Source organism: Grampus griseus (genome assembly GCF_964374135.1).
Source record: "Grampus griseus genome assembly, chromosome: 1".
NCBI lineage: Eukaryota > Metazoa > Chordata > Mammalia > Artiodactyla > Delphinidae > Grampus > Grampus griseus.
The window spans coordinates 154,503,959-154,529,068 of NC_139017.1; the positions used below are offsets into that span (position 1 = coordinate 154,503,959).

Sequence of the window (25,110 nt, forward strand, 5' to 3'; positions counted from 1 at the left end):
TCACTGACCTCTTAGGTTGCATTCAATGCCTCCTTCTACATCTAGACTGAGCACCCTGAAAATACGGACCTGGCCCTATGTATCACAATGCTCTGGCCACATCGAGGTATGTCTAACGAGGCTGTCCCGGAGTGGAGTGGTTTGGGGAAGGGGCTGGTAGTACACAGGAGGTGTTGTTGACAGCCCCAGGAGGTCAAGGCCCCTCCAGTTAGGGAGGGGGTCTTGCAACTAACAAGACTCTTTTATTCTATGTGTTAGCTCAAGGAATGCCTCACCCAGATCACTAGCCCTAATTTGCAGGCGAGGAAATAGAAGCTCACAGAGGTCACGAGAATAGTCCACAGTTATAGAGTGAGTCACTGGCCAGGACTGGACACTCACTTCCTGACCTCTCTGCCAGGACCCTGGCCACAGCCCTGCCTCTGGTCCCGGCAGCTCCGGCCTCACCTAGCTCGCCAATGTGCTCATGTAACCACGAGGGGGAGCCAGATGCCCGTTCATGGCGTAGCCGGGCCCAGGCTGAGGGGTGGAATGACCGCTCCTTTGATGGAGGCCCATCCGGACTGACGCCCATGAAGCTGGTAAAGAAAGTAGCAGGAGAATTGGGCGGTTATAAGAGAGCCGACGCTCAGGAGCGGTGGCGGCTGGGATGAAGGGAGGAGGAGGGAAGGGCATTTGTTGCCTCCTCTGGCCCTGCTTGGTCTGGCCCTGCTGGGAAAGAACTGGAGAAAGGGAGGGCTCTCCGGAGCACAGTCTTCTGCCCCCGCCTCCACTTTGCTCTGTCTTGCTCAGGAACAGACCGGACATTCCTAAAGCTCAGGCAGGAAACCAGGAAATAGACCAGGAGGCCAGCCTCTCTGCAGCCTGGCCAGTTCTTCCAAAGCAACCCCCCGTGATGTGCCAGAGGACCCAGGCCCCAGGCGCCTGGACACTGCACCCTCCTAGAACGTCCCCTGCACTCTTCCCTCCTGGCCTCCAGGCCCTTTCCTCCCAGCCTGAGGGATCAGACCCATTCCCAGAGCTCCAGACCTATAGGAGAAATTGTTATCCACCACCAACTTCTAGGTCAAACTCATGATCTGTCCCCCTAAACCTGGGTCTCTTCCAGAGTTCCTTCTCACAGTGAATGATACCAGTATCCATCTGCTTATTTGCCTCAGAAAACTTCGAGTCATCCTTGACACCTTTCTTTTCTTTTCCCCATTTTTTCAGTTCCTCTGTCTACCTCTCGGTTTCTACCACTCACTGGATGGAGGGCCCATCATGTCTCACCAGAATTGGTGTTCTTGTTTGGACTGCCTACTGTCACTCCTCTCTCCTTCTCCTCTCAATCCCCTCTCCAGGTGGTAGCTTCTGATGATCTTTTCAAATCATCAATCTGATCGTGTCACCCACCTGCTGAAATCTCTCAACAGCTTCCCAGTGCTCTTGCAATAAAGACCATACTCTTAGTATGGACCATCAGGTCCTGCATGGTCTGGTCCTTCCTCCCTCTGTGGCCCCATCCTCCCTCTCACTCTCTCTGTTCCAACTACACTGGCTGTGGTCATCACAGGGCCTTTGCACCTGCTGTTTTCTCTGCGCGGAATTCCAGCCTTCTGCCTTGTGAACGCCTATTCGCTCAGATCTCCACTCCAGCATTGCTTTCTCAGGGACACCCTCCTCTTGACCTCCCTGACCAGGTCAGATTCCTCATTATTCACCCTCCCAGCACCACATACTTCTCCTTCATGTACCTGTCATAGCTGTAATTGTCCATTTGGTTGTAGTAGTATTTTTAATATTTATTTATTTGGCTGCGCCGGGTCTCAGTTGCGGCACGTGGGGTCTCAGTTGCGGCATGAGGGGTCTCGTGGGATGCGGGATCCCACAAGAGCGGCATGTGGGATCTAGTTCCCTGACCAGAAATTGAACCCGGGCCCCCTGCATTGGGAGCGAGGAGTCAACCACTGGACCACCAGGGGAGTCCAGGTTGTAGTATTAAAGTAATGTCTGTTTCTTTCACTAGACTGTAAGCTCCGTGAGCATAAGGACCTGTCAATTTTTGCTCATTTGAAAATCTCCAGCACCTCAGTCCTAGCACATAGTAGGTGTTCAGTGTTTCTTGAATAAATAAATTAATGTGGCCCACTTCTCTCCACCTCTGTTTTCCCGAGCCTAACCCTCCATCATCTCCTGTCTGGACCTTGGCAATCACTTTTTAACTGGTCTCCCAGTTTACAAGCAAGTCCCTACTGGTTTCCCACCCAACAGCCAGAGAGGTCTAATAAAAATGCCAATCTGACCGTGTCACCCTTCCCACCCCCATTTAATAGCATTCATTCTCTTCCCATGGTCCTTGGAATAAAATCCAAACTCCTGACAGAGCCTAACAAGGCCTTGCATGGTCTGCCTTACCTTGCGCCAAGCTCCACCTCCTCAACGGACCTTTCTTTTTTTAAAAATTTTTAAATTGAAATATAGTTGATTTACAATGTTATGTTAGCTTCTGGTGTACAGCAAAGTGATATATCTCATATATATATGCTTCTCTGCTGAAGCACAGGGTGGGATCCAGGAGGAAGACAGCCACCTGAACAAAATCAGGATTCTGTCTGGAATGAGGAAGGGGCGATGGGAATGGATGTTGAGTGGACGACTCTGCCTCCGGCGCTCACCTGCTGGACTGTCAACTCCGTGAGAGCAGAGGCCACGTCTTTTCCTACTACTGCATCCCTGGCACAGAAGCCCACTGCCTGGTACAGGGTAGATGTAACCATTTGTGTTAAATGAATAAATGACAAAAAGGAAGGCCACAGGCAGGATGTCTAGGACTGATACCAGGTAGGGATGGATATCTGCAGGCCCCTGGCTCCTCAAGTTCTTCTTAGAACTCAGGAGGCCACATGCTCCCAGCCCCACTGCCAGCCCCAAGAAGAGACAGCACTGGCAGAATTATTCTCATTTTATTTCTGGAGAAATTTGATCAGATGCAATAACACTGATTCCAGGCGAGGGCAGGGGGCATGGGTACTCCTAAAGCAACCAGTATCCTGTGGCCCAAGGTGCCCCCCATCCCCAGACCTGGGTTCCCCCTCAGTCACAGTTAAATAGAGGGAGGAAGATCTCCCCAGGGAGTCTTGGGAGGGTCTGCCTCTTGCACCCACCCCTCCACGCAGAGGAGTCTGAGCACAAGCTATTTACAGTATTCACATCCACTGTACCCCACCAAACCAAGGCAAATACTACAGGTAGCGCTTCCCCGTGGGAGGAGGCCAGAGAGGCTGTGAGTGTATGTGTGTGTGTGTGTGTGTGGGGGGTGTCCGCGCGTGTGAGCACACGAATGCACTGAGGGGCTCCAGCCAAAGAGACATCAGTCTATAAGGTGCAGGTTAAAAATAACAGAGAGGACCCAACCCTCAGGGGCCCAGGCCACTTCCAGCTTTGTTCTGTCTCTTTCTCTTGCAGACATCCTGGTAGATGACGCAAAGGAGCCCTCATAGTTGTGCCTGGATCCAAGGCAACCCCTTAAAGGACTTCTGGGAAAAAAGCAGGAAAGGAAACAGTCAGGGGAAAGCAGGCTCCAAGCTCAGATGGCTGGGGGTCTTCAGGGCAGAGCTTGAGAGGGCCTCTGGCAGAGCTAGGAGAAGAGAGGGCACGGCTGAGGAGGCCAGGGAAGGCTGCTGGGAGGTATAGATATAGGTCCGGGAGACAGGGAAACCTACCTGTGACCTGCGGGGCCTGCACCACAGCTTTCTTGAGGAAGGCTTCTGCCTCTGCGAAGGGCAGGAGTGCCTCTGGAGTTCGGCCCAGACTCTTGTCCCCAGAGGATCCCTTAGGGGAGAAGCCATTCTCCTGGTGCGCTGGGAGAGGCTGCAGGCCATTCACCAGGGACCCCGGCGACTCCTTGTTTGGCAGGCTGTGGATGCAGAGGCCAACGCTTAGGCACCTCCCATCGTAGGACAGCCCAGGTACCCCACAGCGCCAGCTTGACCTTGCCTCCCTGCTCACGGCCCCTGGGGTTGGGAGCTGGTACCTCCACTGAGGCTCCTGGGGGGCCAGCTCCTCTTTCTGCACAGCCTCCTTCTGCAGCCCAGAAGACCGAGCCTCCATGGCTTTCACAGGGTCTATCCCTGGGAAGGAATGGCCACCAGTTAGGGGCTGGTGAAAGGATGAGGTCTGAGGATCGGGATGGAAACGAGGGGAACAGGCCTTTACCTGGGCTGGAATTGTTGGCCTTTGCCTCCTTTCTGTCCTGCTTCTGCTTTGAAGAGGAAGAGCAGTCAGGCTCAAGGTGATATCTGGCCCCATCCCACTGAGCTGCTGAATTCTTCTCTCCCCAGCCCAGACCCTGAGCAGCCTCCCAGACGGCCTCCCTCCTCCACCCTGGATGCCTTTCCCCAACCTCCCTTCCTCACTGGACCTCCACTCCCAACACCGCTCTTGGGGGCATCCTGACCTTGGTTTCAGCAGCTTCTGACTTCCGAGTCCTCTTCATGATTTCCTCCAGGCGCTGTTGGGAAGCCCCACACCAGTTAGGCCCAAGACCCGCCCTAACCCTCAATCTCCCACCAGCTAGTCCTGGTCCTGGAGTTTCAAGGCCCTTCCAGCTCGTATCAATTCTTTCCAGGCCAGAAAGCCGACCTCACCCCAACTCCTTCTTGTCCTACCCTCTACAAGTCCAAGGCAGGGCCCACTTCCCAGCCCCACCAGCCCCTCCAACGGAGTGGGGACTGAGCCCAGGAGCTGGCCCCGCCCACTGGGACCAAACCCCGCCCACAGAACTCCCGGCCCGCCGCTCTGTACACCTTTTTGCGCTCCTGCCGCTCCTGCTCTTCGCGCTGGAAGTGCTTTTCCCGCTCCAGACGCTGCCGCTCCGCTTCTTCTCGGGATCGAGCTTCGGCCTCCTCTTTCTGCCAGAGAACCCCGTGAGCTTTAGGCAGCCGGCCTCCAGCTGTCCCTCCCGGTCGGCCCCAGGCCCGCCACGAGGAGGCGCCCGCGCCCCGCCCCGCGGGGGCACCTGCTTCTGCAGCCGCTCCAGTTCCTCCTGCTCCGCCTGAGCCTTCTCCCGGGCCTCCTGCTCCTCCCGCCTCCTGGCCTCCGCCTCCCGCTCTGCCCGGGCCTCGGCCTCCCGAGCCAGCTGCTCCTCTCGCATTCGCCTGGGGGACAGAGGAGACGCAGGCTTATCCCCAGCTTCTTCCCCAGCCCCTGTAAAGGCCTCCTCAGTCCCCGAGGGCGTGCTCACTTGTCCCTTTCTGCCTGCAGCCTCCGCTCCTGTTCCTCGCGCTCCCGCTGCTCCCGGGCCTGGCGCCGCTTCTCAGCCAGGAGCCTAGTGGCCTCTTCTCGGTCCGTCGTGCCAGCCATCGGTTTGCCAGGGGTCACCAGGGGAGCAGGGGCTGGGGGTGAGGTCAAGACTGCTGTATCTGGAGCGGGATCCAGGACCAGGAATCAGCACACACCAGCACAGGCACCTCCATCACCCCTGCATGCCCCAGTGCCTCCTGGACCTCAGGGCGATCCCGGCGGCCCACCCGCCCAACTCCTGCCACCAACTCAGAACAGTGAGGTCCTCCTCTCTGGCAGGAGCCTCCTTTCGCCAATACCCAGTCCCCAGGCATCTCTGGCAGCCCACACCTCTGACCGCCTGCCCCTCACAGGCAAAGCTGGCTTCTCTGCCCTGCCCACCTTTTGGCCTCTTCTCTCCTTGCCCACCTGCAGGGATCTCTGTGGGCTGCTCCTCCTGGGGCTGGGCTGGGGTGGGTGAGGGCACAGGCGAGGGTGCGGGTGAGGCTGGGGCTGCAGGCTCCTTCTCGTCAAGGGCCTTGCCCTTGCTCTGGTTCTTGTCCTCAGGCCCCGCCACACTGAGGGTCTCCTTTGCCTCATCCTTCCTCCGAACCCGCCCCTTGGGTGATGCAGTGGTACCTCGGGGGGACGGTGGTTTTGGGGGCAGAGCATGACCTGGCCCTGGGCTGAGGCAGGGAGAGGCAGGCCTGTGCCAGGATGTGGAGGGAGAGGATGGCCGGGCCTTGGATTTGGGACTGGGAGAAAAAAAGAAGAGTTAGACCTTGAGGGCACAGAGTGTCCACGCACACATGTACACACTTTCAGCATGTCACTTCCTCAGGGAAGTGTCCACCCCAGGCTTGGGTCAGCACCCCACCTTATGTGCTCTCACAGAAACATAAAATTTCCTTTTAGAGCATACATCCCAGTTTGTAATTACATATTCATTTGTGATTCTTTGATTATTGTCTGTTTCCCCAATAGCCAGTAAGACTAATAAGAGCAAGAACTAGGCCTAGCGACTTCCCTCGTGGCGCAGTGGTTAAGACTCTGCGCTCCCAATGCAGGGGGCCTGGGTTCAATCCCTGATCAGGGAACTAGGTCCCACATGCATGCCGCAACTAAGAGTTCACCTTTCGCAACTAAGGAGCCTGCCCGCTGCAACTAAGAAGCCCACGTGCTGCAACTAAGACCCAGGGCAACCATATAAATAAACATTAAAAAAAAAAAAGAACTAGGTCTGGTTTGGGTCACGGAAACGCCCTCAGCACCCAGAACAGTACCTGGCAAGGACCATTCATGCATCCAGCAGGTATTTGTTGAGTGCTTACCAGACGCCAGGCACTGTTCTAGGTGCTAGGGTACTTCGGTGATCAAAACACTCCCCCCACCCCCCAAAAAAATCCTCCCTCAAGGAGCTTTCCTTCCAGAGGTGGGTGCCTAACACATATTTACGAACGAATGGCTGCCTGGCTGGCTGGCATAGGCAGGCGGTGCGCCCCACTGCCCGGCCCACCTGAACTCCGCGTTGCCAGTGGAGAGGCGCGCGCGCGGAGAGGCCGGCAGCGACTGGCGCTTCTTGAGGCTGCGCTCCCGGGCCAGGGCACTCTTCTCCTTCTCGTTTTCCCGCTCCTTGTCCTTCTTCTCCTTTTTCTGCACCTGGGGAGGAGGGTTAAGGAGAGCGTAGAGAGGGGGAGCAGAGATCAGAGGCGCCCGCGCTGCCCTGGATGGGATCCCTGTCCCCGCCACTCACCAGCGAAGCCTCGGGCCGGAGGCGTGCCGGGGCAGGGCTGCCCCCGGCGCTGGCCTTGCGGCGCTCCCCGGCGGGGGCGCAGCGGTGCCCGCTTCGGGGGGCGCTGCACGGCGTCAGGGGGCTGGCGGAGGCCGAGCGAGGGCACACGGGCACGGCTGCGGAGGGATGAGTGCGGTCGGGGCGTGGCCTACTCACGAGGCTGGCCCCTGTCCCGCCTCTCGAGGGGGCTCTCCCAGGACCGTGGCCCCTACCCTGGTCCCGGCCGTTTCGGGGCAGGGTGACTGCACTGCGACTCCGTGCCAGGAAGGAGAGGGTGGGCGTCATCAGACGGTCCACAATGCTGCTCTCCCATGGGCTCAGCTGCAGGCTGCGATCTAGGGGGAGATGCCGGGAGAAGCGGGTTACCGCAGGGCCAGAGCAGGCAGAGGCATCCGGAGACCGCCAGGTACCACCCCCATGCCGAGCTCAAGGAGTCTCCTCCCCCAGGAGGCCTCTCCCCCCCGTCATGGGGGGTTACACAGGTCCGTCCTGGGGTCTGACCTCCACTGCAGACCCAAGCAACAAGACACTTCCCATGGCAATGTCCTGCAGGGCTAGAGGGTCCCCTCCTACCACTCTCCCCAGGTGAAAGGGTTCTGCACTGTGAGTATAGAGAGGAGCCACCCAAGGTTGGTGGCAGACCCAGCTGCCCACTTCCATGTCCCACTTCCTGCTCTCAGAGGGCTGGCCTGGCGAGGCATGCCCCCATGGATCTGGGACAGTGGGGTTCCTTGTGCTCCTCTGACTGAGGAGAGGCCCCGCTTTCGTGCGTCCCATGCCAGGGAGAGGCTGCTAAGGGGCCTGGCTGCCCTGGGCCACCCTGCTCTGTCCCCTCAGCTGCTGGGTTATTTTTAAGCTTCAGTCAGGTGGGGTTGGTAACAGCAGCTGATTTGGTTGCTAGGCAACAGAGCAACAAAATAAAAGCTGGAGAAACTTATAAATAACTCCTACCATGGCCCCTTCACATGTGAGCACCAGGGCATGGTGCGAACACAGGGGCTGTGCTCCCCTCCTTGGCCAAGGCTCTGGAGCCAGCCAAGGCCACGGCTGGGGCTCTGAAAGCAGAGAAGGCAGGGTTGCATGGGCCCTCCAGGGTGGAGTCAGAACAAGAGGGCTCCTCCACACACGGCACCCAGGCTCGTCGGGTACTCGGGGGCAAGGCCACCTGCCTAAGGCTGGCCTAGGCCAGCTGGCTGTGGTTGGAGACGAGGCTGCCTGCCCATTCCCACCCTCCACCGCCAGTCCCACCCCCAACCCACCTGCTCTTGAGGCCCCAGCCAGGCTCTCTGCCTGCTGGGTCACTGCCCTTTGTCTCTGTTCTCCCCTGTGGGGCACACCTCTGTTCTCAGGGCCCAGACCCAAATGCCGGCTCCCCCGAGGGGTGCAGAGCCCCAAGTGGGGTCGAGCGGGGATGGAGACCTGGGGTATGTGAGGGCTCCTGGGACCTGGGGTTCTTGCTGAGCTCTGGAGGAGGCTTGGTGGGGACTACAGGAGCTCTGGAGGGAGGAGGGCTGGGCCTTCTCTTACTTCTACTGGGGGAGTTCCAGAGCGTGGCAGAGGACTTTGAGAGCCGCTTGTTGATTATAGAGTCCACGTGTTTGGGCAGGTTTACTGCCGACACGGAGCACCTGCTCCCACCTGGAGGGGAAAACACATGGCATTAGGGCCGGGCCGGACGGGAGCCAGGGGGGGCACTGAGGCCTTCCATGCAGGATGCTCCGCGGGCAGGAAGGGACAGGGAGGAGTGGGCAGGCTAGGAAGGGGAGGAGGAGGCAGACTCGGCTCTGAGAGGATGGGGCGGGGTGGGGGGGGCGAGGGGGTGGTTAGGTGACCAGAGACAGCCTGGATTGGGGGAGCCGACGGAAAAGGAACAGAGGAAGGAGATGGAGTAAAACTAGAGAAACTACAGCCTTCCTGGCCAGGAAGTCACTCCCTACGGCTGGGTGCTGCAACCCCTCCCCCATAACCACCCAGCGTCGGCACTTGCTGGCACTGCCCAGCCAAGGCTCTATGGCTACAACACCCACGGTACTGGGACAAATGCAGAGACGTTCCTAAACAGAAGAACCCACGGTCAAAGTCACTCACACAAATCCACATAGTCATAGGGACACACAAAGACAAAGACGTGCAGGCCCGGGCATATAGAGTGATAGGTACTTCCACATGCATGCGTGTGTGCAGACATGCACAGATACAGAAACAAAAACACCAACGGAAAGAGGGTCAGACCCAGATGCACACAGGCACAGATACATCGAAGCAACTTAATCATATTTGTAACAGCTAGCATTTGTTGGATGCTTACTGTGTACCAGGCACTGTGCTGGGCACCACACACATGTTACCACACTTGATCCTCCCCAACATCTACCTACAACCTCGGAGGCAAGTAGTACTGTTATCCCCATTTTACAGATGAAGAAAGTGAGACGGCAAGAAGTCAGAGGTCACACCACACGTGCCAGAGCTGGGATCCTGACCCAATTCCATCTGACTTGGGAACCCACACTGAGGTACACAAGGCCACAAACACACCAAGGCAAACACATATTAAGACACACAACGCACAGATCCATGAGCACATACACCAAAAGATGCACAGTGAGAAATACTGAGTCTTGCCATTACATAAAGACATGCAAACACAGCGGTACATACATGCCAGCAAAAAGACCAAAATCCGCGATGGCCCTACGTGAAGAAAACTCAGAGACAAAAATCTACCTTCCAAGACAGATACATAAGGGGGTGACGGTTTTCTTTAAACATCCAGTGTCTGCAGGGTATTAAAGTGCTCTTCTATGTATCAGCAACTAATAGCCATTGACAGGAGCAAAGAAGGCTAATCTAAAATGACAGAGGTTTGAGGAGCGAACCAAATGAAGTGACTTGACCTCTGACTTGCTAGTGGAAGTCCTTGTAAAGGACTTGGGTTTACAGACTTGGGTTTACAGATCATTCCAGAAGGCACAAGTCACACGAAACAAGGCATACCTGCTGCAGGGAGCTGCCAGCTCCTTGCACTGAAGCTGCTCCCTTCCCCCACCTCTCAGGCCCCAACCTCCCCCGCCCACCCTGCGGCCCCTCCTGCGCACTCACTGGGCTTCCGTCCTGGGGAGCTGTGGTGCAGGGCCCCTGCCCAGGACCAGCGCTGCTGCCGGATTTCAGCCCACGTCTTCTTCACTGACCGCTGGATGGCTGCTTCATATCTCTCCTGGTGAGGAGGGGGCAGAGGGGAAGGGTCTGGGCTCAGAATCATTCCTCCTACCTGGGAGAAAGGCCGTCTCTCTCCTGGGACAATGCCTCCCCCTATGATTGAAGACGGTTTGCAACAGATCCCTTTCAACTTGTTCTTGGGGAGCTTTTCACTGTTCTTGACTCATTATCTGAGTGTATGAGCTGTTTCTCTGAGGATGGAGCGGGACTCTCCCAGGTGGGCCACTGGCACGGGGGTCCTGACCCCTGGAGCTGTGTTTGCTTTTAGCCTGAGGACCCGGGGCAGGGCCAGGCTGCCTTTTTCTTCATATCTTCATGGTGCTCAAGCCAGGGTTCTCCTAACTAGGAGCTCACTCAGCGCACTCAGACAGACACATCTCTGCACACCTATACACACACACATACGTGTACTGATAGCACAGGGTTACAAGTGCTCACCCTGGCGTGTACAGAACCAAACACATCTGCACAGATGCCCAGATGTAGTACCCACGGCACACAACTGCAGACACATGAACACAGATGTGCATACACACTAAGCCAGGGTGCAGATGTGCGCACACACATGCACACAGATCCACGTACACCTGGTCGGAATTCAGCATAAACGCACCTTGTTCTTCTCCAGTTTCTGCCGCTGCCGCTCCTCCAGGGCTGCTCGGCGCTGCTCGGCTTTGAGCCGCTGCTCCTCCAGCCGCCGCCGGCGCTCCTGGAGCTGCTTCTCCCGCAGCACCTTGGCCTTCTCCTCCTTCTCCAGCCACACCGCCTTCTTGGCCGCTGTGGAGAAAGGAGCCCCGGGGGGCGTGAGCAGTCCTGCAGCGCCGGCCCAGCAAGTGTCTCCTCCAAGTGGCCTTGCCTGTTCCTCTGACCCTGGGGGGGTCTTCCCCCTGCCTGCTTGGTGGGGAGGTGCCTCTGCTCTCAGACTCCCCCCCTCAAATTGAAGGGCATCCTGAAGATGGGTTGAGACCTCAGAATGAGGGCTTCCCCAACGGGAGGCCTGTTTCTCCCCCATTGGCCTCATGGTCTCTGGGCACCGAGGGAGAAACAAGCTCTTTCGTGCCAGATCCCCGTCTGACTTTGGGGTCTGCTGTATCGATACTCATGTATTGTGATTAGGAGCATGAGATTTGGGGTGAAATGAGGCTTCTGGGTCTGAATCTCAGCTACGCCACTAGCTGTGTGGCTCAGGCAAAGGATTTCATCTTTCTGAGCCTCTGTTTCCCCATCCTCAGAATGGGTAGAGGGTTAAGTGGGATAAGCGTACCGCTCTTAGCACAGTGCACATAATAAATGCTCCAGAAGTGTTAGTGTTACCAATAGGATGTCGATGGTGGTGACGCTGAAGAAGATGCCACTGCTTCCCACACACTTACCCAGGTACTTGGCCCGCTCTTCCCGCCGCTCCTTCGCCAGCTTGTGTCTCTCTCCTGCCTTCTTTGCATCTTAATAGAGGGAACAAGAAGAGGCTTAGGTCAAGAGCCTCCCCCAAGACGGCAGTCAGCCTCAGGGCCCTCCCCGAAGGCCTCATCCCATGCCTTTTCTTATCTCCTCCAGGTAGAGACTCCTCTGGCTGGCATCATCCAGGGCTGGGACTGGGCCCAGGACTAGGGACATCACACATACCTTGCTTCACAGGAGGGCTGTCGGCAGCTGACCCTGCTGTTGGGGATGGCTGGCTGCTCCTTCGAGGAGGCCTGGCATCCCGTGGGCCTGTGGCTGGTGGGGTGGGTCCCCTGATCTTCACTTCTGAGAAAGGGGACTCTTCCTGCTTCGGGGCTGGCCTAGGCCCTACCAGCTCTGGGGGGCTTTCTGGTTCCAGTGGGAGCTGCTTAGGGCCAGTGGTGTTCTTCATGGCGGGAGGGGTGTCCGGGGGAGTGTCGGGCACCAGGGCTGACATCGGTGGTGGTGGCGGCGGCGGGGAGGGGTCACCTTCTGGAGAAGGTCTTGGCTCTGGAGGGGTCCTGGCTGCCACATCTGGAAGAACAACACAAGAGAGGAGAGAAAGTCAGATAGAACATCTGTGCCATCAGTTCAACATGCAGCTCTCTCCCTTGTCCAGCTGATATTCATTCATTCATACATGTTTATCGAGTTCCTTCCATGTGCCAGGCCCTCTTCCAGATATTAATGATATAACGGTGAGAAAATGGCCACAGTCCTTGCCTCTGTGGAGCCCACACTCTAGCAGGGCAGATAGATAGATAGCTAGGCGATTACAGTATAGAATAAGTACTATGTCTGGGGTAGCAAAGCAGAGATGGTTGTTAACCTATATTGGAGGGGCTTCCTGCAGAAATTATAGCCAAGCTGAGGTCCAGGATGAGCTGGAGTTGGCAAACCAAGGAAGAGAGGGTTCTGGCTAAGAGAAGAGCATTTGCAAAGGGGCAGAAGGGAGCAGGGTGTATCGGAAAAGCTGAGAAGTTTGTAGTAGTTGTTAGTGCACCAAATGGTAATGATTGGTTTCCATGTCTGCCTCCCTCGCCTTTCTGCTTTACCTTGGGGTCACAGTGCCCATCCCAAGGCCTGGTGCTCAGGGGCTGCCAGTGCTGGGCACAGTGGGATGCCCGTGTGGAATCCCCAAAAGGGTAGGCAGCCAGCGACATCCCCTTTGTCATCTTTTTTTCTTTCCCAACCACCCTCAGATTTCTTCTTTTAAGACACTGATATTTCAGGGTCCCTGTAAAAGACACCAAAGTGCCAAGTAAGGAAAACACATGACTTGGTGTATACGTGTTCATGCACACATGTGAGCACAAGTACACTATAGCGCAACAGAAGGACTGGCTTGGGAGTCAGCCTGATGAGGGCCTGATTCCGACTTCACCACCCCAAGACAGGAAGAGAGGGCCTGATAACCTTGGGGAAGCCACTCAACCGCTCTAAGCCTCAGTTTTCATACCTGTAAAATGGGGACTGTAAGCCCAAGCTGATAGGCGTGTCAGTGAAGCGCCTGGAACAGTTCATGTGCCAGCGAGCAACACTTCCCTCTCTTTTCCTGTGGGTCTCATGAAGCTGCCAAAGGAAGCCTCTGCGTGTTGAGCCCTGGTACCATCTACTGCTGCCCTCTGGGCACTGAGGGGATTGGTGGGGACACAGCCACTGCCTGGGCGTAGGGATCAGGGCCAGGGTCCATGGAAAGGTCAATCTAAGGAAGCATTTTCCGCTCTCGCCAGGTGCCTCCACCATGCCGGGTCCTCTGCTCTAGGGACGGTGGCCCTCTCAGGAGGTGACAAACTCCCCACCCCTGTGGGTGACAATGTGGATGCAGGGAGAGGACACTCCCCAGGAGTCAGCTTTGGAACTCTGGGGACCCTTTTCAGGGAGACGGGTGTCCAGTGGGCTCTGAGGAAGACAGGCTGTTTGAATATGTGGCCTCCCCGCTAACTGTGTGACCTTGGGCTAGTTACAGACCCTCTCTGTGCCACAGCTCCTCCTCTGTAAAATGCAGACAGTAGGACTGTGATGAGTGTTAGTGACAACAATGACCACTAACGTGTGTATATTTCTCGAAGGCTTCCTATGTTGAGAGCATTTTACACGTATTAGTTTTAATCCTTATGACAATACTTCTGAGGAAGGCACTATAAATATCTCTTTCACACAGAGGAGGAAAGTAAAGCAAAAAGAGGTTAAGTAAAGTAGTTTGAGGTCGCTCAGCTGGGAAGTGAAGGAGCCTGGACTTGAACCCAGTGTTTGTCACCACAGCCCACGCTCTTAGCCCCACACCCTCCTGCCTGTGTCAGGCAGTATGGGGTAACACATGTTACACAATGAAATTATCTGAGGCTCACACTATTTGCCCCTCATTCCTTCCCTTCCAGCTTCCTGGTCTCCAGGCAAGAGCCCCAGCTAAGGCCCTTTTCCCCCAACGGTCCCTCCAACTCTGCCAGCCCCTAGGCTCATGACAGCTCTCACCAGACCAGCTCCAAAAGGCTGCCTGGTCACTGCTAGTCGACTTCCCAGCCACCCGCAAACTCCTTTCCAATTCCAGTGGGCAAAAAAACTAGTGGCAACCATTTAGTGAGTGCTTACTACATACCGAGAGCTGAGCTGGGCCCTTTGTATCCCCATCCTGCATCTTCATATGAGCTCTGAGAATCTTATCCCCATTTGACAGATGAGACGATCAAAACTTACCCCACTAAGTGATTTGTCCAGGGTCATAGAACTAGTATATGGCAGGGGCAGGACTGAACCCAGGACAGTCTGGGGCCAGAGGGCCTAGGTATGTAAGTATCAGTACAAAGCTTGAAGGCTGAGGTTGAGGCCTGCTTATTGCCATCCTCCCAGCACCTGTGCCTGCTACCTGTGTTGCAATGAAAACTGGTAGGCGGCTGCTTGTCTACACTTAGGCAAATCACACCCACCAAGCAAGACAGTGAATTTCCAACTAGCTTCTGACTAGCCCTGTGAAGGGAGTCTCGGAAAAAGTAGAGGGATGAGGCCTGGAAGGGCCTGCACCTGGGCATCAGATGCAGCGAGGTGGAAAGGTCTTAGGCTTCAGAGTCAGACAGGCCTGAGTAGGGAATTCCAGCTCTGCTGTGGGACCTTGGACAGGCCCTGAACCTGTCTGAGCCCCAGTTTCCTCAGGCTGGGGCCTATGGTGTTGGGACCTATGGTGAGTAGGTACACCACCTCTGGCACCTGACAGGGGCTCAGTAAGCAGCCTTGCTGGAAGAATTGGTCTGCTTCTTCCCATCTCTGCCACAAGCGCCCACGTGGGTCAGGCCTTCACGCCCACTGCTCCATGACACTGCTCTTCTCAAGGTCACCAGTGACCTCCGCATTGCTAAGTCAGCAGCCACTTCCTGGCCCTCGTCCTGCTGACCTATCAGCCACATTTGACACAGTTGATCCCTTGGTGCTTTTTGAACACTTTTCTTCAACTGGCTCTGAAGACGACAAGCTCTCCCGATTTCCTTCAACTTGCTGGCTGTGAGTTCTCAGGCTTCTTTGCTGGTCCCTCCTTAACTTCCTAAACTCTTAGTACCGGAGTGCCCCAGGGCTCCGGTGAAGACCTCATCTCTTTTTGGTCTACACGTACTCTCTTGGTGATCTCATCCAGACTCACGGCTTTAAATACCATTGCTCTGCTGATGACAACCAAATTTTTACTTCCAGCCCAGACGTCTCCCTTGAGTGCCAGTTTAGCTCATGCAACTCCCTACTTGACACCCCTGGATGTCTTACTGACAATTTTTTTTTAAACATCTTTATTGGAGTGTAATTTTTTTACAATGGTGTGTTAGTTTCTGCTGTATAACAAAGTAAATCAGCTATACATATACATATATCCCCATGTCTCCTCCCTCTTGCATCTCCCTCCCACCCTCCGAATCCCACCCCTCTAGGGGGACACAAAGCACCGAGCTGATCTCCCTGTGCTACGCAGCTGCTTCCCACTAGCTATCTGTTTTACATTTGGTAGCGTATATATGTCCATGCCACTCTCTTACTTCATCCCAGCTTACCCTTCCCCCTCCCCATGTCCTCAAGTCCATTCTCTATGTCTGTGACGTCCCAAATTTAACATCCAAAACTGAGCTCCCAATCTTTCTCCCCCAAACCCTGCTCCTCCTCCAGTTTTCCCCATCTCGGTCAATGGCAACCCAGTCCTTCCAGTTTCTCAGGCCAAAAATCTTGGAGTCATTTTAGAATCTTTTCTTGTCTCACAATGTCTCAGTAAATGCTTTTGGCTCCACATGCCAAGTATACTCTGAATCCAGTCACTTCTATCTCCACTTCTATCATCGTGGTCCAGCCACTGTCATCTCTCATAAAAGCCTCCCTGCTGCCATTCTTTGTTCCCCTTTGGTCTTCTCTCACCACGGCAGCAGAATGATTCTTTTCAAGTATAAGTCAGATCAGGAGTTCCCTGGTGGCCTAGTGGTTAGGACTGTGGGCTTTCACTACCGTGGCCCACGTTCAATCCCTGCTTGGGGAACTGACACAATCCTCCAAAGACGCCCCACCTCAAGGGAGGAAAAAACAAAGGCATCACAATGGCCTCCAGGGCCCTTGGGGATCCTCACCCTCCAGCCCATTACCTCTTGGCCTCCTCTCCTCCTCCCCTTCTCCCCCTGCTCTGTCTCTTCTGGCCACTGTTCCTTATTTGTGACAGGCATGCTTCTGCCTCGGGGCTTTGCCCTCGCTGTTCCCTCTACCACAATTCTCTGCCCCCAGATCCTGCATGTCTCACTCCCTCACCTCCTTCAGATCTTTACCCGTATGCGACTTCTCATTCGAGCCTTCCCTGATCCCCTCCTTAAAACTACAAACTGCAGTTGAAGTCTCCCTCCCCTTTCCAACTGTATTCTTTTTCCTTCCAACTCTATTTTCCCCAGTAAGCATCAGTAGCACTTTAACACTGTCTCCCACCCCCAGAAGGTAATCTCCACGAGGGCACACATTTTTGTCTACTTTGTTTAGCTCTTCTATTTCTAAGGCCAACAGAGCCTGGCACACAGGTGCTCCACAGCTATTTGTTGAATGAATGTATCAATGAACTCCACCCTGGCAGATACCATCAGCACCTCTCTTCCCTGGATGACTGCAAATTCCCCCCACTGTCCTACCTGTACCCTTTCCCACTCTGCTCTTCACTGAGCAGCCAAAGTAATTGTTTCCAAACGCAAATCTGGCCATGGTACTCTTCCCCACTGGAAGCTTCACAGTGACTTCTTGTTCTGAAGAGAAAGACAAAATTCTTGAACCCAGGCTGCAAGTCTGGCAGCCTGAAGCCCCTGTCTCCCTCCCTACACCTCTTGAGTCCCCACCTCTGCTCCCCTGTTCCCCACTTGCTCTCTACACTCCAGCCACACTGACCTTTTAATTCTGATAGCCTTGCACACTCCCTCTGCCACGGGGCCTTTGCACATGCTCTTTTCCCTCCGTCTTTTCTTATTTAACTCCCATTCACCCTTCAGATCTTCGCTTAGGCATTATTTCCTCAGGGAAGCCTTCCCTGGCCTCTCCGAACAGGGTAAATTCCTTCATTATATATAGTCATGGCTTCATGTGCCTCTTGTTTGGAGCACTGTGACTGTTACGGTTTTATACTTCCTTGTTTGGTCCTTTTGTTATTGTCAGCCTCCCCCTAAGGGCTGGGCCGCATCTGCTCTGCTCGCCACTGCTTCAACAGCAGCTGCTGTGGTGCCCAGTATGTGGAGACCGTCACGAAATGCTGCCGAGTGAGAATAAAGCACTGTACCAGGAAGCCACCCTTGCCTAAAGCAGGTGCACAGAGAAGGAGATTTTTACTCTAATAATGAGCAAACCCATATTGCAATTTCTTGCAAAGGGATAAGCACTTGAAGGGAAGCAAAACAACTCCCCCTCAGTTGAGTTTGGGCAGCTTCTTGGACTAAGGTAGTCAGGGAGAAGTTAATAAAAGTAATAATGAGTGTTGACTCCAGCAGTTCAACAGGAAAAACTTCCCAAGAGGCAAATAGCACGTTTGGAATTCTTCTTCTGACCTGGAGGACTATTGACCCCGAATCCAAATATTTTCCTCAGAATTATGCCAACCCTGATGAAATATCATTGGGACAGTGTTATTCGGAACAAATTATGTTAGCCAAATTAATTCCTTGGTTAATTATCTCTATGGTGTGGTGTGGTTAAACCAATATCTGATTATTTCCATTTTCAATCATCAAATGTGATCCTTCAGCCACCTCCTTTTATTGTATTTTTGTGTGTGTCGAATTGTGAGGTTTTATTTTGCTGTGCTGATATCTACCAGAAGTATTTGTTAAGAACTGGATAAGTGACAGATAGTTTGTATTCATTTCTTGGCACAAAGAGCATTAGCAGGGCAAAGGTGCAGGAGCTGGTTGCAGGGTCAGTAAGTCTAGTCTTCTCAGAAAACCCAAGAAGGACTGCAGAAAGATCAGGGCCGAGTCTCTCGGAGGGCCTGTCACATGTCTCAGGGTGCTTACTCCCATCTCCACCCTCTGGGCGCTGGCAGGCCTTTCCTCTCATCCCTCCCCAACAACTGCTCCTGGGCCAAAACTCCTCTCACAATACCGATAACTCAGTCTGCCCTTCTTGTCTGCCTGCTGCCCCTGCGAGAGTTGGTGGCGAGAACCCTTTTTGCAGCCCAGAGCTTTATACAGGACCTACCCAGCACAGAGTAGGAATTCTGTGTCTGTTTAATGAACGGATGGATGGATGGATACACTGTGGATAACATAGTAAAACCCCAAGCTGCTCCGAAGTCTAGCCTCTCTAACCCTAAATGTCTTCACCATATCAGAGCCTTGTATGTGCCCTGCCAGCTCCTCAGCCCAGGAAGGGAAACACAGCTGAAGCCCTGCAGTACACCAGGCACCTTCCCTTATCTCATCTAGTTCTTATTACAGCCCCAAAGGGAAAGCGCTATAGGGGCCCCCGTTCCCCAGGTGCGAACACTTAGACAGGTTAAGTGAACTGCTCACGTCAGTGTCGGAGGTAGGACAGGGCCCAAGGCTGTCTGATGACAAAACCCTTATGTCACACTGTTTCTGGTGGGTGTCACATCACCCCTCCCTAAGGCTCCTGCCTGTTCCCTGAAGAAGGAAGTGATTCAGTGGTTCCCCTGGGGAGGTTTCCCCCATGAAGATGAAGGGTGCAGGTGGGGCAGGCAGGCACTGAGCTCAGAGGGCAGGAATGCAGGGAAGGCAGGCTCCTGCCCAGGCTGGCCACCAGGAGCCAAGAAGTGGGGCACCTGAGCAGGTATGAGGGCGAGTGGCCCTCCTCCAGGAGGCTGAGCAAGGGAGTGCCCAGGGGAGGGGCTGCACAGACAGCAGAGGTCAGCATCTAGCTGACCCCTATCCAGAGCCTTCCTGGCTCTCGTAGCAGCTCCTTAGGCGGCAGCATTGGATCAGACACACGAAGGCAGGGAGGCCGACAGAGGGGCAAAGACACACACGCAGACAGAGGGTACACACTGCAAAGAGAGAGACCCAGACAATGTGGACAGAGTCTGCATAATGGCGAGAGACAAGACGTGTTTCTTTTCTCTCTCCTGTTACATACAGAAAACAGACCTACTGGGATTCAGAAATCTGAGCGCGCGCACACACACACACACACACGCAGTCAGGCACCCCCTCCTCCGAGGCATAGACAGAAACCTCAGAGATTCATACAGCACTCGGGGACGTGATGTCCCAGTATATTTACACAGCCTCATCCAGGTCACTTCGGCCCTGCCCCTCTGGGCACTCCTTTACCTGGGCCCAGGGAAAGTCCAGGTAACTGCAGCAACAGCTAATGCTGTGTCAGGCACAGCTAGACACCTTAAAGCTTCAGTCCTTTTCATCTTCACCACAATCCTATGAGGTCGACATTATTACCCCATTTGACAAATGAAATAGATTCAGAGAGATTAAGAGACTTGCTGGTGAGTAGCAAAGTTGGGTTTGGGTCCCAAATCAGGGTGACAGTCTGTACCTTCACTCTGCTACCCAAAGGGGGCAGCCTCCTGGGTTTCCTCTCCTGGAGAGATCTGGGCTGGGAGGATGGGGTGGGCAGGAAGGACAAACCCTGGGAGATGCCTGATCATGGGGCTGGGACAGAGGGGAGCCTTAGGGGGCAGCATTACTCCCAGCCGGGACAGAGCTGAGCCAGCTCTGAAAGGGAGTGAACTAGGAGAGGGACAGCCTGCTCCAGTGGTCCTCCGAACCTGGGCCACAGGCCCTTCGCAGCAGGGCACTGGGGCCAAGCCGTGGGCCTCTGTGGGTGATAGAGCCGGGATCCCACCTGAGACTGCAGATCTGAAGAGCTCTCTGGCCGGGGTGGCGGCCATTGTTCCCAGCCTCCAATCAGGAGCACCCACTTCCTGTTATTTTAGGCGGCAGGAAATGACCCCATCCCACAGCTTGGGCCCTCCCTCAGCCCCAGCAGGGCTGCCCACGCTGGGGCCTAGAAGCTGAGGACAGAAGCCCAGACTCAGGCCAAGGCCTGAGGATGGCCTACTGGCTGAACTGTCACCACTGCCTGAGTCCAGGGCCTCCTTCTGGTCCCACTTGCTCAGATTCCAACCCAGCAGGAGGCACAGAGGACCCAGGGCTCTGCTGATTCTACCTCTGCCTGCCAGAGAAAAGCTCACAGGGTCCCTAAAACCAAGATGCCCATAGAAGACCAGTCATGCAAGGACAGGCCAGACTCTATCACCAGCTGGCTTGGCCATGCTAATTCAGCATAGAGGTTTGGTGCACAGGCTTTAGAGTCGGATGGACCTGGGTTCAAACCTTGCTTCTGCCAGTAGCTAGCTGTGTGACTTTAAGCAAATTACTTCCCTCTCTGAGCCTCATCTATAAAATGAGGATATGGGACTTCCCTGGTGGTCCAGTGGGTAAGAATCCGTGCTTTCGCTGCAGGGGGTGCGGGTTCGATTCCCGGTCAGGGAACTAAGATCCCACATGCTGCGTGGCACAGCCAAAAACAAAAAAGAAAATTTGAATAAATAAATAAATAATAAAATGAGGCTAATACTAGTCCCTACCAGGATAGTTCTGAGAATCAAATGAGACAATGCACGGGACGTACTAAGTGCTATGTGTGGCACAGAGAAGGTCCTTAATAAAGACCTGTGGGAGATAAGTAGGATCACCAGGAGGGTCTATTCTTGGCCCATATCTCCTCGTATAACTGGGGAGGAGCACTAGATACCAGGTTGTCTACCCCCTACCATGCTCTCTGCTCCCCTCGGGGCAGAGCTGCAGCTGAGAGGTGATGATGGAGATGCTGAAGGCTGTGCCCTGGGGTGCCAGGCAGAGCTGCCACCTCCAACAAAGCTGCATTATCTGGGCTGGCTCGTTGGCTGCCTTACCGGCCCCAAGGCCCAGTGGGGACCCAAGGACATGGTCCCCAGCTGCTTGAGGCCAAAATCCCAACATTGATCAGACCTGAGACCTGCGCTGACCACCCTCAAGTGCCACCACCCCAGCCTAGGCCCTGCTTTCAGCTCCTTCCCTGCTCCCTCAGCCCTTCCCCACCACCAGCTGATGCCCATCCCTGAGGAGGAGGAGCTGGGCGAGTGAACTGGCCTGGTGCCCCTTCCTCCTTATTTGCATATGCATGACTGCACATTAGGGGCTCATTAGAGGCCTCATTATTGGGCCCACCAACCCAGGGAGGGACAGAAACTGTCAGTGGGAGCTGCCAGCCGGGCTGGCTGCTGTATGTAGAGAGGCAGTCCATCTTCTCATCCATTCAGGTCCACCTCAAATGCCTCCTCTGTGAAGTCTTCCACAAACAGATTCCACCAACCACTGTATCACTGTTACACCTGGACTTCCCAGCAGTGAACACATCGGTTTCCCCCACTGGGCCAGGAGCTCCCTGAGGGTAGTGACTCTGATTCACTTCTCTGCCATCTGTACAGCCAGCACCAAGCTGGCACATGGCGGGCAACAGTATGGCTGTGCTGGATGGCTGCACCCATCCCCTGGGTCTCTCTCCTACTCCCAACTGCCCCACTTCAAGTACGGGGCCCTCTGTTCCCCAGATACAGCCTGGCTCATGTCTGTCTAGAACGCACCTCCCCCTTGCTCTCTGGCCTACATTTACCTCCTGAAGTTCTAATTAATGACACCTCCACCTCAGGCCTCTGAAGGAATTAAAAATAATAACAACAAAAATAAATAGCGTTTATTGAGCATTGACTACGTATCAGGGCCTCTCCTAAGTGTTTTACGCGTTTCTCTAACTTAATGATCCCAATGTCTCTATGAGATAATGTCCAGCATTATTGTCACTTTATCAATGGGAAAATTTAAGACTTAAGCAAATTACCTAAGGTCACACAGTAGTAAGTTACGAAGGGGAGACTTAAACTGTTTGATTCCAGAGTCTACACTCTTAAGCAAACTGACTCCCAATTCCTGCCCTCACTTCCTCCATATTTCGTGCCTCCCTGCTGGCACCAGTTCCGATAAGCATAACGACAGCAATGGCAATAACACTGTATTGCAGGTGTCTGTGTGCCAGGTTCCTTTAGGTACATCACTTCTGACCCTCACATTAACCCCACAAGGTTGATAATACTACCTCCATTTTCCAGGGGCATAAACTGGCCAGAGGAGGTTAAGTCACTTGCTCCAGTCCAAACTTGACCCCTGCTGCACGCTGCCTCCTGTTAATGCTCAGTGTGCAAAGGGAACTCAAAGAGGGCAGGAATCACATCATACGCACTCGGTGTCTCAGATCCATGCCTCAAACTCTCACAAGGGCACGTGTAGTGGACAATTCCTTTACTCCCTGGAAGCTCTTGACTCACAAGGGCCCTTGTCACCTTCAGCTTCTCTGTGTAGGGACCAGCCACCATCCTGACCCAGGTTCTCATGTAACTCCATCTAGGTCCCTATGTGTAGAAGTCTTCCCAATCCAGGACCCTGTATGCAGGACCCATTCAGGCGCCCCCCAATACAGCCAAGCATCCCGCCCATGCCCTCACGTTCAGTCCAGACATCCCACTCCAGTGCCCTGCTTATAAACCAGCTACTCACTCCAGCCCTCATCTCTGGCCCAGTAATCACCGCCATTCAGGCCCCGATGTACACACCAGTGCCAGAGACCCTCAGCTGCAGAGGGCCAGTAAGCAGATGGAAGTGACCCAGCCTAGGCCTCCCTGGGTCCCCTCTCAAGCTCAGCAGAGCCAAGACGGACCAAAGTGCCATTGTTCCAGCACAGCCTACAAACCTCCCGAACCACACCAGTCTGACAGCCTCCCCTTTGCGTCCTCCAGCTCCCACACCCACAGGATCCCCTCCGAGCACCCATACTGGGGGAGGATCCCACCCACAGCCAAGAGGCTCCACCTTGTCCTGCGCTCTCCGCACCCACAGACACTGTTTCATCCTGGGCCCATGCCCCAGGGGGCAGGGAGGTGACAGGGATTAGGCTCTAGGACTCTATGGAGGTGTGGGGTTGGGGCCACCTCCTCCCTGAGTCAGTGGGAACAGGACTTAGGTCCTCAGAAATCAAGCTCTTCCCTCCCTTTCCAGGAAGAAAGAGAAGGAGAAATCCCTCCCTCCAACCCCAGGCCCAACCAGAAACCTGTCCCCACCCCCTCATCAGCTGCTCCCAGATCCGAAAGGGATTTGCAGAAGTCTTGGGCACTGGTGGTTGGTGGGGTGAGGGGAGGGGAGAGAGCTTTGATGGTCTGGGGCCTGGAGAGAAAGAGAAAGAGAAAGAGGGAGGGAGAGAGAGAGAGAGAGAGAGAGAGAGGGAGGGAGGGGCAGAGAGAGAGAGAGAGAGAGAGAGAGAGAGAGAGAGAGAGAGAGAGAGTGTGTGTGTGTGTGTGTGTGTGTGTGTGTGTGTGTGTAAGGGGGGGTAGGTATCAGAAGCCTCAGCCTGAGGAATGATGTGGCAGGTCCCTGGAGTGCCGGCCTCAAGCCTTCACCTCATTCTCCAGGGAAAGACTCAGGACGGGAGAGGCTGGGAAGGAGGGCACCAGGGTAGACAGATTTACTTCTATCCCCTTCCTCCCCAAATCGGCCTGGGTGGGCTCCAGAGTAGGCCAGGCTGCAGGGGAATCGGCCCACTCCCCAGCTCCCGCCCTCGCCCCAAACAATGCCGCCTCCCCCTCCCCCTCGCCTTTATCCGGCGGGTTACTTGGCAGCCGCCGCTAGAGACCTCCCCTCCCCTCTACTCCCCTCCCGGCCAGCCCGCAGCAGCAACAGGCCCTTTGCGCGGCAGCTGGAGGGATGGGGTGGGGGCGAGGTCTGGGCCAGGGCCTGGTAGTGGGGGGGGCGCCAGGGCCTAGGCTTCGGTATGCAAGGCTTCAGGCCTGAGAATGTGGACCCCCGACACACACGTTCAGGTTGGGGTCACACGTGCCCACCGGGGATGGGGAGGGGACAGACGCCCCAGCTCAGGAGAAGAGGATCTTCAGGGCCTGGGGTGGAGCGGGAAGAAGGGTAAGGGCAGGGAAGCCGAGGTGGCACTGGGCTGGGGCGGAAGGGTCACCAACAACTCCACATTGGGTTCCTCGCGGATCCTGGCGCCCAGGACGTCCCAGCGCCCGGGATGGGGGAGGGGGCAGCTGTCAGAAGATGCGTCGGTGGCCCAGAGCCGCCGACGCCGCTGCAACCTTTATTTTTGAACTTCCAAGTGGTCAGAGGGCTCGGCAGGAGAGGGGTCCCCGCCGACCGGGCCGGCCTCATCCTCGGCCTGTCCGAGGCCCCACGATCCCCTTCTCTCATCTCGCCTCTGGCATACCTGGGGCTGCGCCGGCACCGGGCTCCGAACGTGAGCCGCTCTCCATGGCTGCGGCGTCACTGGGGAGTCTTCGGGATTTCAGCAGCGGCGACGGCGGCAGCGGCCAGCGGCCAGGATAGGGGTCCCGCGGTGCATCACGCCCGGCCCGGCCCGGCGGGCAACGATTCGAAGGGCGGGGGGGAGCTCCGGGGTAGGTCGAGGCTGGCTCGGCTGGTGGCCTGCGGGTTCGGAGTCGCCGGCCGCCCAGTGTCTGTCGGCTCCGGCCGCGATCCTGCTCCTCGCCCAGCGCCGGCCCAGTCCCCGCCGCGGCCCAACCCTATTGTACCGCCCGGGCTGGGCCTGGCCTCGCCGCTGGCGCGTACCAAGTTGGACGCAGGGAGGGCCACCCCCGCAGTGCCCGGGACCTAGCGGCCGCGAGCCCGCCCCACCCGCCCCGCCCCCGCCCTGGGGGCGCGGGGCCTCGAGCCTGGGGACGCGGCCGCCACGGAGAGGACGTCACGGCTCCCGGAGGACGCCCGTCGAGCTGTCTCCCCCTGCGGCGGCGCGTTGGTACGCGCCGCTGCGCGAGGCGACTATGTAGGGAGCGCTCCGGTGACTCACCCGCCGCTAGGACTGGGGGGAGCAGGGGG

At 55.7% G+C, this 25,110-nt stretch overlaps 1 protein-coding gene across 6 annotated transcripts; it reads right to left on the bottom strand.

Annotated features, from left to right (window-relative positions):
• Positions 1-2,929: 2,929 nt before the first annotated feature.
• Positions 2,930-24,783, bottom strand: MAP7D1 (MAP7 domain containing 1). 6 transcript variants are annotated; one of them, XM_082653955.1, is made up of 18 exons: positions 24,482-24,783; positions 11,897-12,247; positions 11,647-11,715; positions 10,887-11,050; positions 10,157-10,271; positions 8,582-8,692; positions 7,267-7,389; positions 7,016-7,170; positions 6,779-6,921; positions 5,692-6,017; positions 5,225-5,402; positions 5,000-5,138; positions 4,788-4,892; positions 4,439-4,492; positions 4,198-4,240; positions 4,016-4,112; positions 3,705-3,898; positions 2,930-3,518 (listed from the first exon to the last, which is right to left on the bottom strand). In XM_082653955.1, exons 1-18 carry the CDS (start codon positions 24,525-24,527, stop codon positions 3,508-3,510), a joined length of 2,424 nt encoding a protein of 807 aa, XP_082510081.1. In that variant the 5' UTR covers positions 24,528-24,783; the 3' UTR covers positions 2,930-3,507. The 6 variants fall into 6 exon arrangements, with proteins under 6 accessions (XP_082510081.1, XP_082510080.1, XP_082510083.1 ...); XM_082653954.1 differs by having other exon boundaries at positions 4,198-4,243; positions 5,665-6,017; XM_082653957.1 differs by lacking the exon at positions 8,582-8,692.
• Between the last annotated feature and the right edge of the window lie 327 nt (positions 24,784-25,110).

Coding starts and splice junctions, on each gene's coding strand:
- MAP7D1 (XM_082653952.1), bottom strand. CDS start 24,527: ATGGAGAGCGGCTCACGTTCGGAGCCCGGTGCCGGCGCAGCCCCAG. Junction 11,051..11,646: donor AGAGCGGGCCAAGTACCTGG/GTAAGTGTGTGG, acceptor CTTTCTCCACAG/CGGCCAAGAAGGCGGTGTGG. Junction 3,899..4,015: donor CCCCAGGAGCCTCAGTGGAG/GTACCAGCTCCC, acceptor CTGCATCCACAG/CCTGCCAAACAAGGAGTCGC.